The sequence below is a fragment of the Bos grunniens genome, chromosome 3 (genome assembly GCF_055505025.1).
Source record: "Bos grunniens cultivar Pamir isolate PY7600 chromosome 3, Bosgru_T2T1.0, whole genome shotgun sequence".
In the NCBI taxonomy this organism is placed as follows: Eukaryota; Metazoa; Chordata; class Mammalia; order Artiodactyla; family Bovidae; genus Bos; species Bos grunniens.
In genome coordinates, this window is record NC_141167.1 from 68,820,051 (window position 1) to 68,835,000 (window position 14,950).

General features: G+C 50.3%; 1 protein-coding gene across 2 annotated transcripts; it reads right to left on the reverse strand.

The window, feature by feature from the left end:
• On the reverse strand, positions 1–7,054 carry BARHL2 (BarH like homeobox 2). 2 transcript variants are annotated; one of them, XR_015161591.1, is made up of 4 exons: positions 6,420–7,054; positions 4,471–4,696; positions 2,147–2,721; positions 1–1,281 (listed from the first exon to the last, which is right to left on the reverse strand). XR_015161591.1 is itself a non-coding variant. In XM_086394381.1 (3 exons), the coding sequence occupies exons 1-3, from the start codon at positions 7,021–7,023 to the stop codon at positions 2,409–2,411; spliced, it is 1,143 nt and encodes a 380-aa protein (XP_086250507.1). In that variant the 5' UTR covers positions 7,024–7,054; the 3' UTR covers positions 1,650–2,408. The 2 variants fall into 2 exon arrangements, 1 of the variants encoding a protein (XP_086250507.1); XM_086394381.1 differs by lacking the exon at positions 1–1,281 and having other exon boundaries at positions 1,650–2,721.
• Between the last annotated feature and the right edge of the window lie 7,896 nt (positions 7,055–14,950).

The following is a 14,950-nucleotide window of genomic DNA, read 5'->3' on the forward strand; positions in this document are numbered from 1 at the left end:
TGGGGCCAGTGCAGACAGAAGCTGTAGCACCGCCTCCCCCCCACCTCCGACCCTCAGGTCCTGGAAAGTGCCTTTTTAGACCCAGGTGGACCATTTAAGGACCTGAAGTATTTAAACATGATTGTAAAATCCAACAGCAGCTAAGATAGAACAAGGAGAGTCTGCTGACTGTCCAGGCAATGGGCATTCCCACTAGACACAGTGGTGCCCAGTTTCCAGCCTAGCCCAGCTGTTTGAGTTTGTACCGGCTCAGCGGGAAGAAAATGAGAAGGGCCAGTCCAGACCCTTTTGTTAGAATCAAACAAGACCACGACCATTTTTAAAGCAAACTGATGAGCTGGAGATAAATCACTCCCTAATTAGCCAAAGTCTGATCGAGGTGCCCAAGGCAATTTCTTCCTGGATTTCACCTCTTTCCTTCTTCTTTCCCACTCCTCCCCAACACACACTCCCACAGCACTCCACATTTTAAAAAAATGTTTTTATAACTCTACTAAGATTCAAACATCAGAGAAAGTTGGAAAATGGGTCTGGATGTGTTTTAGCTGCAAGTCTTACTCCTTTGACTACATACTAGGGCCAGAGTGAAGACAGAGATGTGAAGATGCCCAGATGGGGATTCAACTCTCTGACAATGGGAGAAGTGACCTCCAGCCTGGAGAAGGTGGGAGTAGCCCCAGAAGAGTACAACCATCCCCTTTCAGTTCTGCCTCCCCTAGTCGGGAGTGCTCAGCCTCTTGGGAGCTAGTAAGGGAGGGAGGTCTAGGGCTGAGGTCAGGCTCTGGATGAGGTGAGGCTCTGGCCAAGGTGCTAAGAGTATTACACACCGGTTCTCACACACTGATACACACTCCCAAAACAAGCAGCTGACCTACACTATCCTCTGGCCTCTTATTCAGTGGTCCCCAACGATCCAGGGACGCGCATAAAAAGCTCAGCACACCTGTCTCGGCCAGAGTTGCATTCCGCTCTAGGCATCCCATCACAGCCAACTCACCAGGGCAAGAGGCTCGGTGCGGGGCTAGGGGTTGGATGCCCGCCGGGGAACAAGAAGGCAGGGATCAAAGCACAACCAGGGTTTGTTAGCCAGGCCTCTCCGAGTCCCTGGGGCACCCTAATTGCGCGCCCTACAGCCTCCTGCTTGCAGGCTGTCCCACCACGCGGGCGCCGGCCTCGGGCTGAAGAACAGCTGCGCGGCCCGCACGTCTGCCCGCCCACCGCCCAGCTCCTGCCGGCGTCTCTGCTGCCCAGCGTTCCGGACCCTCACCGCTGAGAGGAGCCCTAGGAGAAGGAGGAATGGCGGTCAGACTCGGTTCGGCTGCAGCTGCCAGGCCAGCCGGGGCAGCAAGGAAAGTTGGTTGCCTATTTGGCCAGCAAGCCTACAAGCACAGATTTTCTCTTGCGGCCTCACGAACTGCTCTGAAATCATCCACTTAAAAAGAAAAAAAAATCACACGTACCAAATTAACGGCTCGGAAGAGCCCAACATGAAAAATGGAGCTGTTTTTACCCAAGTCAACCCAACGTCTTTATAGATGTTGTAAATTCCTAATATTCCGGAAGGGACTTTGGGTAATTCTAAATCAAGTGACACATTTCATCATAGTACACTCTGCTTTAGTAAAATCAGCTCCCTCGGATTTCATCACTTGTTAAAAAAAGATAAACTTTATTTCTGTAATTTTCAATCACCAAAAAATCTATATTTTTGTCTAAGCATTTATTTTACTGAATCAAAAAGACATGAAAAGAAAAATCATGTTTTACTAAGGTATATAAGTGACTCTTTTTTGGACAACATATAATAAATATGATATATCACTTATCACTCAGTATTTCAAATGTACATTTTTTTTCATATTATGGAGCATGCCACTTTTCCAAAAGAAAAAAGGTCATGAGAATTCAGTGCAAAGTTCTCAGTTACCCTCCTCTTTTCTCTGGGCCAGACGGAATGTCCACAGCAACGCCCTCTGCCTTGGAATCTGAGGCTGTTCATCTACAATTCTCTCTGCCTGTGCAGTTTCCTCTCCTTGCCCTTCTTTCTTCCCTCCTTACCCCACCCCCCACCCTCCCTCCTGCTTGTCCCTAAAGTCATTTTTAAAAAGAACTTGAGGTTTTTGTTTTTGTTGATGTTTTCACTTACTGGTCGCACTCTGTGTGGGGTCAGCATTTTCGCCAGTCACACTGCTGTGGGGGAGCTTTCCAGCCCTGTCTCTGGGGGTGGGGAGATGAAGTGCGGAGGGCTGGCACTTTCGGGGGGACCCCCGCCCACTGCTGAGCATCTTCCTCTCTCACTTCTTTACTTCCTGGTAGACTGCAAGGGAGGGCAGACTGCCTGGTTGGGGGAGAGGAGGGGCAGCTGTCCTGGTCAGGGAGGGGACAGGGAGGGTCTGCAGGCTCGCTCTTCACCGGGGGTGCGGGGTACCTGGGATGGGGTTGGACAAGGGGTTGAGGGCCGGCTGTCCCCCGGGCCCCAGGCCGTGGATGAGCACTCGGGGCACCAGGGGCCGCTGCAGCTGGGGATGGGGCGCGGGAGGAGTCCGGTACATGCTGCTGTACATGGCGGCAGCGGCCGCCGCCGCGGTCGTGCTGTCCATGCTGCCCAGCAGGCTTGGGTGGTAGAAATAAGGCGATGGAAACATCCTCTGCAGTGCCGAGTAATTCCCTGCCTCAGCCAGCAGCTCCAGGCCCACCGCGGTCTGCCGCTTCCACTTGGTCCTGAAAAAAAAACAGACGTGCATGCACCCCGCGGCTGGGGGCACAGTCCAGGCCCCAAGGCCCGTTCTCTCCCCTACTGGCCTCTTCTTCCTCGGGGAGGACAAGGAGGACTTAGAGAGCGCTGAGAATCGGGAAGGAACCACACCTCCTGGCCCCCATCCCACCCTCTCCCTCACAGAATCACCCAAATCCAAGCTGGCTTCCCAAACAGACATTCATAAATAAAATTCCCCAGGCTTTGCTGCCTTCTCCGGACGTTTTGCTCTGCTGTTGCCACCCTTATAGTTTGGCTACTTGCGGAAACTTCTCTAGAGATCAACTGAGACCACTCTTTCTATGGCAGTCTTCTTCCTTCCTCCTTTAATTCTCTTCCCCAAGTGGCTCCCCAACAATCCCAGAGTGTATGCTCTCTGCCCTCCCCCTTTCCTCCAGACCGAGTGAGAAGAAACCGCGAACAAAGGGACACAGAGGCTCTTGGGCCTTGGACCCCTGCCCCTTTTGGTCCCCAAGGCTGTGGAGACACATCTCTCTCATCAGCCTGACAGGACCTTACAGCAGGCGGGCGGCTCAGAGTGAGGAAGGTGACAAGGTTTCAAAACGGAATTCGTTTGAGGGAGGGCTCTCCCAAGGGGACAGTACCTCGGGGCCATTCCAGGAGGGGAAAAATGCATTTCAAAATCTTGTCTCCTCTGGGAGAGAGTAACAATTAAAACCTGTGATCCGCTTTTCTTGGTTTCCTCCCTCCCCCACCGCACCCCCACTAGGAAGAAGAGGCAGCAGGCCTTTGCTCACATGCCTCCTGAAGGAACTCAGGGCTGGTGGGCCCTCCATACCCGGCAGCTCCAGCCAAATTAATAAACATGTCGCCCATTTTAAATTGGCGACAAATGACACTAATGTTTTCCGACAGAATTAGGGTGGCTGAAACCGTATGTAATGAGACAGAAAATTATGGTAAAGATGACAACTGGATGGGCATTTCCAACCACACTTATGGACGATTAGAACACAAACGAGGGAAAAGGCGGGAGAGAGAAAATCGAGACAAGGGAGACAACCGTCAGGCTTAGAAACCCGGCATAACCTCGGCCCCAGATTGCCGGGTTTGGGTGTTCGCACTGCAGTTCAGGGGCCTACAAGTACTGCCAGCTCCTTCCTAATTTCCTTTCAAGGGAAGCTGTGGTTCCTGGAGGGCTCTGACGTGGCCAGAATAGGGGACAGACCCTCAGTCTAGATGCCTGACTGGCTGCCAACCCTAACCTTTCTCCAGGCTGCCTCACAGGCCAGGCAAGGACTTTTAAGCCGAGGCCAGTGGGTCCGCTCTTCAGAACAGCTATAGCCAGATTTAGTGACTGGTTATAGATATTTGGAGCCATCCTGGGGCAGGCCCAAAAGGGTGCAGTGCATCGGTTTTATGGGCCTGAGTGTCTGCTACACAGATGTCTCGATTTAAGAAGGTGTGGCTTGATTGATTTGCAGGCAAAGTGGGAGATATTTCAGCCACTCAGATTTGAGAGAGAAAAACAGCATACATGAAAGACACTTAGAAGTGCAAAATTCTCCAAACTCCAGCTACTCATCACCTGGGAGGTATGGCTAATCCCTACTCCAGTCTGAAAACCCCCCAACTGCCCACTCCAGGCCCTCTGACTCCCTAGTGACTCCGAGGCCACATGGGATGGAAGACTGGTGTAGTTGTCTTGACCCAGATGACCAGATGCCTCTGCTCCCCACCACAGCCTCCCTTACCTGCGGTTCTGGTACCAGGTCTTGACCTGGGTATCAGTGAGGTTGAGTGCAGCCGCCAGGTCCATGCGATCCTGCACACTCAGGTACTTCTGTCGTTCAAAGCTACGCTCCAGTTGATTGAGTTGGTGGTCGGAGAAAGCCGTCCTGGCTTTACGAGGCTTTTTGGCTCTCACAGGGGGACTCTCTCGGCTACTTGAAATCTCCCGGTCTCCTTCCTCCTTTGTTCCTACACAGAAATCCAGACATAGCCTTGAGGTAGCCTGGTATGGGGAAGGATGGACTGTCCTCCTGGCACACACTTCTACATTCCCAAGCCAGTCACTGGTCTGAGGGGAGCAGGGGGGCTATATTCTGCCATCTTCCTTATACACATACTTGAGCCTTAGCCAGGATGGAGAAAGAGGACCAACTGCCAGCTATTGAATGTGGAGCCTCGTGCAGAGCTCCTAAAAGGCTTCCAAAAGAGTGTTGAATCTTCCCATCTTTGGAAATGGAAAAATACTTTATGATAAAGGGTCCTTTTCCTAATTGTTTCCTTGACTGAGGAAGACCCTGTCCCTTTCTTTTACTGTTTTCGCTCTGACTTCGTATGTTCTGATTTATTAGGTTTTAAAAGATCTTTCAACTTTTCTTTTTTGATGAGGGGGTACCTTTTTCATTTTACTTCTTCTGTTTACTAAAAGTTATAGGCATTTGTTTTCCTTTTTCAGTTGCACTTGGGAAATGTTGGCTCTCTGCAACTGCTTGCATCGGGTCTCTTAAAGCTTCAGAAAGAATGTCTCCCAGACACTGCGTTCAGCTCAAAATCACTGAGCCCATCCAGGTGACAGCCCAGAGATTTCCGGATTCTATTTGTCAACTTTGGTTTTCTACTGAAATGCTGGGAAATCGATACGTCAATCCCTCTCTGTTTGTACCCGTTTTTTGCTTCACTCCTTGATCTTCCCTGCAGGAAGAACAATAATCTCTCTAATTGACCCACTGGGGAGGTTGGTGCACAAAAAAATCGCCAGACCAGACTGTACATCTGTTTTGGGCACTATTATGCTAATGCTACAATAGTAAAATGAAGAGGCAATATCCTACCTTCCAGAGAGCACACATCTTTCCCAGAGATGACAAAGATTAGTAATAATCAACTTATCAGTAAAGGGGAAAAAAGAACTCGCCTTGGATATTAAAACTCTTGCCATGCAAAGACCAGAACACTTATGAAATTTTCTGGTGAGAAAATGGAAAAAGGGAGTTGAAGGACAATTCCATTGCCATCTTCTGATTTTACAAAAATAGACATTCAATTACATAAAATTTTATTCATAAATGCAACCTCCCAATTACTTGTTAAGAGCCAAAACTCTGAGTGAAATACACATATTTAGTTAGGGCTATGGAGTAGGAAGAGTATTTTTAAAAATTGAAACACTAATTATAATCTTTTACCGTGTGGCCTTCCCTATATTAATCACTATGTAATAATTTTTTTTAAGTTGCTCTGTTAATCAACTCGGCATTTTTTCCTTCACTATATCTGATAATTCCTGTGCGGGTGTTTAGAAAATACTATGTGTGGGAGGAACGCAATAATTTGCATTAAAAAATAAACACCACGTTGTGAACACACCCGTAGGCACTACGAAATTTGAAAGAACTTCCCGTCAGATCCCCTCCGCCTGACCCCTTCCTAATAAATTAAAATGAAGTAAAACAAAGGAAGGAGCTGGTGGCGGTGAGCGTTGGGGATGTAGAAATGTTAACAATAAACAGAACTTGGGACGAGTGCCCAAATCGCACGCCCCGGCCTCCCTCTCGCTTGCAGTTTTTGACTGTGGCCGGATCGCCTTGGAAGCTGAGAATCGCCTTCGGATCCCATCAGAGATTCGCGCGAGACGGAAGGGGAGCAGGAGGAGGAGAAGCTAAACGGCCCAGGGAGCCGAGGCGGCGGGACTCACCGTGGCATTTGACGTCGCTCTGGGACTCTTCCCGCTTGTCCAGTTTGGTTTTGCTGTCCTCCTGCTCCAGCTTTGGCCTGAAGCTCTCGTGCGCTGCATTGCTCTCCTGCTTTGGGGTGTGGTGGGGAGAGGAGACGCTGGTGCTGTACGGTGCACACGCCGCCAGAGGTTTGCTGTCGCCCAAGATGTCCTTAATTAAAAAAGAAGAGGTGGAAGTCCTGGGGGCCGAGGCGGCCGAGCCCAGCTGCTGGGCCGCTGGCGGCGGCGGCGGCTGCTGCTGCTGCTGGGGCGAAGGCTGCAAACTTTGCGTAGGGGCCGCGGCTGGCGGAGGCTGCTGGCTGTGGTGCAGGTGGTGGTGATGCTGGGGCCCGTCCGCTATCAGATGCGGTTCCGGGGGCTCCATGGTGACCGAGATGGGAGAGGAAGGCGCCGTTCCTACGGTATCAATCTCCGAACAGGGGGACGGAGTGGCCTGACTCCTAAAATCCGCGGTCCTGGCCTCGCCGAGCGGGCGGAAATCTCCATTCATCATGCCTGGGCTGCCCGAACTGGCACTGGACAAAATCGTGTCTATTCCAAAACTCGACCCACTGGCCCCTTCCATTGTTGTCGTTTCTACATGAGGTCCACACCACTCTGCCGCCGCCTCGACCAAGCAAAGGAAGCTATCGATCGTTCAAACAAAATAACACTAAACAATGTTGTCGCCGCTTAAAAAAAAAAAAAGTGGGGCGGGAGGAAAGGAAGGATAATTGGGAGGTGGCAATCCGTGGACACTTTCGACACTTTTTGTTTTTTTTTTTTTACCCTAATGAAAAAAGGGGGAGTTGGGAGAAAAGAAGATAGAGGGGGAAAGTTACAAAAATTGTTGAGGAAGCACCGAGCGTGCGCTCCAGGAACGATAGCGCACGTGGGACGGCGGTGGCAACGCAGGGGACCCAGACGGAGGCGAGGCAGCAGGAGGTGACCCCGACACCGCCGCCGCTGCCGCCACCGCCAGGGTCTGCCCACAGCCTGGCACCAGGCGGCAGCGGCGGCGACGGACGCGGCAGGTGCAGCGACCGTGAAGCCCGGGCGGCCGCGCGCCCTCGGAGCTGCCCGGCGGCTCCCCGAAGTAGCTGCCGCGCGCGACCCGGCCGCCCCGGAGACGAGTTTCTGAACTTTCTTGGAAAGTTGTGGAGCAGATACTGCCGCGACGTTCGCGGCAACAAGAGGAGAAGGGAAAAAAAGGAGCAGGCGCAGGCGGAGGAGGTAGCGGAGACGCGGCGCCGAGCGACTCCCGCCGCTGCCGGGCGCGTTCGCTTGTAATCCGGCGGCGAGCGGGCGGCGCCGACCCCCTCCCGTGACGTCACGACCACTGCCGCTGCTCCCCGAGCCTCGCCGGGCCCGCGCCCCCGCCGCCGAGGCCGCGCGCCGGGCCCCGCGCCCCCATTGGCCGCGCCCGTGCAAGCGAGCGACGTCGACGTGCCAGGAGCCAATGGGCGCTCGACTCGCGAACCCGTCAGTTATCCCGGCTCTGGCCCCGCTGCTCTTTTCGGAACCCGCACATCCCTTTCCCTGCAACCAAAATACCTAGTCCTACAATGGTCCCCGCGTTCACAATCACGCGAGAGGGCAAAGGGAGATAGGGGAAGGGAGCACAGGGAGACTAGAGAAGGGAATCGGAGTTTTTAGAAAAAGCGAAAGAAAAGGGGGGTGGGGGGAGAAGAGCGAGAAAATAGTATTGATTTGCCGTTAAGAAGTCCGAAGAGGGAGGGGAAAGAGGAGAGGAAGAGAAAAGGAATCTTGCGGCTTACCTTTAAACTCCAGCGCTGCCGCCACGCATCTCTTCAAACAAGCGCTTGAATAGTCCAAAGACACTGAGAGCAGAGGAAGGGACTCCCTGAAGGAACCCAGGGGGAAGTGTGTAACTCCAGCAGCCTGAGCTCTGGGTGGGCGGGCGGACTCCGAGCTCTGATTTCTCCCCCAAAGAGCCCGGGCGTCCCGGATGTGGCCCAGCTGGGCAGCCGGTCCCTGAGGGGGAAATGGAGAGGGATCCGCGTCCACCAGGCACTCTAGGTAGGGGTGGAAGACAAGTAGCCTGCTGCTCAAAACCGGGGTGCCAGCCTGGTCTCCAGTCAGGGCCCGTGCTGGAAGAAATACGTGGCCAGACACTTTCTCCCGAGCGGGGACAATAATGCCTCGAGGAGTTCTCTAGCGCCGAGGGCAGCCAAGGTTCACTGTGCTATCAGGCCGGCCTGGGATTCGGGAACCGAGTGGTGGGGCCGCAGCATGTATGCCCTCCTCGCCACCAGGCAGATCTCAGTCTCAATTTCTCTCTCTCTCTGTCTCTGTCTCCTTCTCTCTCCACAACCCCCCCCACCCCCCCACCCTTCCTCGCCCTCTCCGGCCGCCCTTTTGGAAAGCAAACAGTCACTGTGGATCCACTTGGGACCTGGAGCGTGTCTTGACTGTGACGCCTCGTCGGAGGGTATCAACTTGCATTATTTTCTCTAGGACGTCTCCAACCTGTCTCTTGTTGAATGTCAGAGTAATGGGAAGTGCCACTGACAAGACGGCGTATTACTCCTGATTAAGTGCCGTGTCAACCTAATTAGCAGAGTAATTATAAGGTGCTAATGAATGATTCAAAGTTCTCTGAGTTACATTTTACTCCAAATTACCATTTTAAGAACCCTATGAATCTGAGTGGCTGGCATAGCTTCCGTAACTAGGTGCAGAATGATGGTAGAAAATGGCCTTTTAAGTCTTCCAGGGCTGGGCTGAAATCTGGGTTTAGTTGTGGTTCTGAAGGTCTCTTACCAGGGGCCGGCTTTTTTCTGTTGAGGACTTGCGGGTGGGGTTGGTGTCTGGGAGGCAGATGACCTCCTGGGACAAGATCCTGCCTTTCTGTTGGAACTACATTGTGTGAGTCCTCGGTCCGGAAGGGGGTAGGTGGGAGACTAATCCTGCGTTTTCCTAGGGAATTCGATGTGTTTGACCCAGAAAAAAAAAAAAAAAGCCCGCGCTATTTCCAGGTTGTGTTGAGCTGTTTCTTAACCATCTTCGTGCTATTTTCTTACGGGTATGTCTCTGAGAAGAACAGCGGAAAGACGGAAGACCGAGGGGAGGAGATGTACAATCTAGGCGGCTCTCAGAAGACGAGGGGGAGTTTGGCGGAGAAACCAGGGTTCGTGAGCCGAGGCGGGGACGCGGGGCGAGCAGCAGATAGAGGCCGACCGCGGCCTGAGCGGGTGAGGGGAGTCCCTCGGGAGTGCGTGGTGGGCCGGCTGGATGGAGTCCCTACACTCTGGGCCGGGAAGCCGAGAACTGGCTGAATGACGCCCGGAGCATGGTTGGACCAGCCGCCTTTGGAGCGGGAACTGCTTGCTCACTGGCCAAGCAGACCCTCCTGGGAGCCTGCCGGCCGGGCCTCAGCCTCACTCGGGGGAAACTCGGAACCACGGGCCTGGGATTTAAGAAGACATCTCTCTTATCCAAGGCGGCAGTGTCCCGCCCACAAAGCCGGGCCCCCTGAGCCCCTGGCACAATTGGCTTCTGTAGGAAGGGCGCTGGGGCCGCCTGAGGCTGCAGGCGGACGCAACTTATCCTTCTCCCTCAAATATCAGTTCCGGTTCTTCTCATTCTGACATCACCCACCAACTTTCCAAAGGACGTGTGTTTCCTCCCAGACCTGGGGCTCCCAGCCGCACCTCCCTGTCGGCTTTTTCTGGGTGGGAAGTGGGGAGGGGTGAAAACAAATTTAAGATCCTGGACTGAAGGCATTGCACAAATCAGTTATTCTCTACCTTGATAAATAATTCATTTAAACCTGTTTTTGTTTTGTTCCGACGCCTAAAATGACTCAAGAGCTCATAAGGCTGATCGCACAGCTTGTGTTGGGTGGTTTGACAGGATTTTTTGCTTGGAATAATTCACAACATTAGCAGGGGAGACAGAAATATGACCCGAAGAAAAAATAAAATCTAAAAAGAAAGGAAGAGAGAAGATGGAAGTGTTGGGGGGAAGGGAGTGTTCACTTTTATAAAAACTCTCAAGGGAAGCAAACAGAAGCTCAGTAGGCCGCACCTTGTGAAAGTCTTGGATGAGCTTTTCTTAAAAGGTTAAGATCATAGATTTCTTTGGCTGGGATGTTAGGAGATCAGCTCTGGAGAAGGACAGCTGTGAGGGAGAAAATAGGATCTTGGTTTTTATCAAGATCCGACTTGGGGTCCCTACCAGGGAGGAAAATGTAGTACTGGCCTGAATATCCAAAAAGGAACTCGAAGACTAGATGGTAAACTTAAAGAAAAAATTCTTCAGACCTGGGGTTTTGTTTTTTAACTTTGCTCTTTTTTCTTTAAACACATCCCTCTTTTGCCTTTTTTCCCGAGAGTATGTATGTTTATACCCAAAGAAGTCGTGCACTTTTTAGCAGAGCAAGAATAATTTTTTCATTTGAAAATCAAATTTCAGACCCAGAACAGGGTGCAAGGAAGTCACATTTCCAATCCCCAAGAATAGAAAAGGAGTTGCATTAACTGGATTAATCTCTGAGTTTCCCGTTGAAGAAATATACAAACATACAAAGAAATATAGTCCCTAAACGGACACAGGTTTGAAAACGACCTTCCACTTTCAGGTCTTCATTTTCTTAGAGGAAGAAAGAGAATTCTTTAATTTTTGAAAGATTTTTTGAAATTCCTTCAGAGAAAGCTTTTTTTTTTTTTTTTTTTTTTGGCCAACTATGAATAATAAAGAACTTTTTCTTACTGGCTCTGAAGAACACATCAGTCTTCAGCACCACTAAAGATGCTTTCTCCCCACCACAGAGAATGATTCAAACATTCGAATATTTTAACAAGTTCTCAGTACATTCTCAGTGGCCCTCTTTTATAATCAAAATTTGGTATTTGGGATTGTGTTAAACTGCAGCATAAGGTTAAAAAAAAAAACAACTGAACTTTGAAGAAACGCACCTATAGATTACAATGAAGTTAGAACTGATGTTTCTTCCTATCGCATTTAATTTGAATGTTTCTAAGGATCCACTTGATGACAATGCCAGCTGACAGGAATGGAGTGCAAAGGCGCTTCCCTCCACTGGGCGGCGCCAAGAGCCCCAAACCGAAAGAGCCTGCTATTGTTTCTTTTTTTATAAAAGATGCAAGATACACAAATAAGCTCTCCTCCTCCTAAGGTTGACTCCCTGACGATAGTGTGACCTCTCGCCCCGTTTACAAAGCTACAGAAACGTTGAAAGCATCCTTGCTTGCTTGTTTTTTCAGCCTATCAATATATTTCCAACTGCTTAATTATTTGAAGCTTGTTTGCTTAGGAAAATAATATTCTAAAACACTGATGAAAACACTGAAATTAAGTCCCTTAAACTGAAACCAAGAGGGTGGAGATTGGGAGGAGAGAGAGACAAAAAGTAAAGTGAGAGCAAAGAACAAGGTAACTGAAAACTGTTTAACAGAACAGGTTTAAATGATAGTCTATGTCATTGCTAATTGTTCGAAGGGAATAAAAGTTTTAAGAGGTGGTTCACACACCGTAATAAAATTTGTGAGAACTATAAGCTTCACCACAAAGATTAGCAGTTCAGAAGAGACTGAGTGAAGTTGGCTTTCTTTGGGGCTTAGATCTGTGTTGTGCCCAGCAAACAGCAGGAAGGCAAGTAGACATGTAAAGGATAGGAAGCTGGAAGAGGGAGTTTCAGTCTCATTTTGCTACTTTCCAATGTACTTGAACAAGGCACTTAACCTTTCTGGTCACCAACTTCCTTCTCTATTAAAGAAGAGTATCATCCTTGCATAGAATAGGGTATTTGTGATGACCTAGTAAGACTTTCTATGTATAAGCTCTTTACAAAATGTGAAGCAAGAGTTCGACAAGTGAACAAGGCAGTGGTGGCAATTATTTGGTAGAGGTTCTATAGGTAACATACAGTAGCTGTATTTTTTCACATTTCCTTGCTCACTCATTTTGTTCATTCACTTAGCCCATAAACATTGCACAATATGCTTACTGTGCCAGGTGCTTGAGAATGAGAGAGTTAACAGGAGCATGAACATGCAAGAGGGCAACATGAATCTGCTGCAGTGAGGATACAAAAGTAAAGACTGGGGAGTCCTACCCTGGGAGGAGATAGGGGAACAGAAAGGCTTCCTAAAGGAAAAAAAGTGGGTGTTCAGTCATGAAAGAAAAGGGATGTATCCCAAGTAGAGGGATATGATATAGTGAGGGATTTTTATCGTAGCTAAGAGTAATAACAGTGCAAAAATATCCAAAGATTGTCAAACCTTTAATCTCCTAACTGGAGTGCTGGGCTACAAATGTGTGGGTGCATATTGGCTCTAGGCATCTCTCCTGTGTGCTTCAGGAAGGTACAAAATACTCTTGGAGCATCTTGAAGGAAACAGGAAATAACTACATGTGTTCACAGACCTCAGCAGCAGAATTTTACAGCAAGTTACACAGTCTTTGATTTTTGCTCCCAAGAAATGGTCCAGCCCCCTCCTACCAAGACTGTAAGGGAATAGGGGAAGCCCATATCTATTCCTTTCTACTTTTTAGAGTTTCAAATTTTGGAAGTAGAATGAAGTCTCCCTCCAAGTCAGGTATGGAGACAGAAAAAAAAAAAAAAAAAAGTGGAAGCAGTTGAAGGAGCGGAGAGAGAAGGTGGGGAGAGATTTTATTTCACCTCTCCTAAACTGAATCATTTCCATTCAAGACGGGTTCCTAGAGAAATGAAAGGGCCCCCGTGTGACAACGTCAGTACTGCTATAAATAGAACTCTTAAGGCTCTAAGGTTTATGAACGAAGTTGATTCTTCCACTAACTCGTGAGGTTCAGAGGGAATGGAGGCGCCCAGGCAGAGGAGAGACGAAAGCCTCAAAGCGCTGGGTGAAGATGCCAATCAGGGAAGGGGAAATTCATTTGCGATGTTAATTAACAAGCGGCTAATTAAAACGGCACTTTGAGCGCTAATCAATCGCCTTATTAAGTTAGAGCCATCACTGGAACAAATTGAAAGCTCCCCGCCCCTGCTCCTGCCTCCTGTGCGGGCGGGGTTGAGTTCTCTGATTCCGTGCGAGGGAAGGGCGGGGGCGGTCTGCATCCACCCTGACAGCCTCTCCGGGGTCTGCAACATCCTCCAACTCCTTGGTTCACCCAGGTCGAACCGCTTGCCCCTGTCCCAGGATCTTCTGAACTGGACACGTGTCTAGGAGGCGATCTCTAGTCCGGACGAACCCGGCAGAGGAGAAGCTGCCGCGGAGAATCACTGAATCAGCAGCAGCTAGCGCGGACATAGTTTCTGGGAAGAGGGACCCCAAAATGTGCGGGGAATTGAACTGTGGGCCCGCAAGCAGTGGGGAGGAAGCAATTCAGCCCGAGAGGGGGCGCTCTCAGGCCAGGACCACACATTCCCCACTTTGCAGAACAGACTGATAGCCTCAATTTGAAAATTCTGCTTAGGCCCTTGCCTTTGTCCAGCCCAGCAGCCAAGAGCTGGCCTGTCTTCAGGTATTGAGCACTGGACTGCCAGCCTCTTCGTCTCGGCCTTCTGGGGCTCCACTAGAATGGGGTGAGAGGAGGGAAGTGGGAGTGGGTATGCTGATCGTCTGGGACGCTGGTACACCACTAGTCACTCCATGCCTTCCACCCAACCCGTTCACGCTTCCCCCATGCCCCTGACCCTCCCAACTCGCTAGGAGAATTTAAGATTTCCAATATTTTAAGGAGGCTTCCGCATTTTCTAACTGTCAAATGCCCGATTTGCACCAAATTTCCAAGGGAAAAGTATTTGGCAATAAGAGGGGGGCTGTAAATTTAAATGCTAATTAGGTAGGTCCTCTTCCCAAACTCCACCTGTCTGGCGGCCCTTGTTAAGGAGAAACACACCCGGGGCGCACACCGCAGCATTCCTGGGGTATACAGCAAAAGTGCAGGAAAGAGACCCCAACGGACTCCGGTACGGTTCGCTTTTCACGGCCTGCTACAGAGAAAAAGGGGACGCCGTTAAAAGGTCTTTTGAGTGGTGGGTGATACATGGCGTAGCCCAGGTGTGGTTTGTGTGTCCGCAAAGACACAGGTATGTCCTTGAGCCGGCCTGTCGGCCTGTCTGCGACGTGCGTCGGACCGCGGCTGCTCATGGGTCTGAGTCGTGCTTCGGCTGTCCCGGGAGAACCGAGCGAACGGCTCCCACGTGCAAAGTTCAAAAGCATTAATATTTTCATCATATTATCATTATTCAATATAATAATATTTGTTCTGTTAGCGGCACTAATTAGGCCACATTAAAACCGTAGTGTCTCCCTAATGGTGCGTAATGTGCCCACACTCACATTTTTCTCTCTCAGGATGGGCGGCTCTTGGCTGGCAGGGGAGAAGAGACAGGCAAGCAGTGGGATGGATTAAGGTTTGACACTCTCCAACACACACAGACACACACACAGACACACACACAGCCAGGTATCTTCCGGGTGGGGTCTGCCTTCTGCGCCGGGTCGATAGTACCCTCCGCTGTGCACTCGGCCCTGCGCCAA

Excerpts from the sequence above, each read along its gene's own strand:
- BARHL2 (XM_086394381.1), bottom strand. The coding sequence starts at position 7,023 with ATGGAAGGGGCCAGTGGGTCGAGTTTTGGAATAGACACGATTTTGTCC. Across the intron at positions 4,697-6,419 it reads GAGCGACGTCAAATGCCACG|GAACAAAGGAGGAAGGAGAC; the intron begins GTGAGTCCCGCC and ends ATTTCTGTGTAG. Across the intron at positions 2,722-4,470 it reads ACCTGGTACCAGAACCGCAG|GACCAAGTGGAAGCGGCAGA; the intron begins GTAAGGGAGGCT and ends TTTTTTTTTCAG.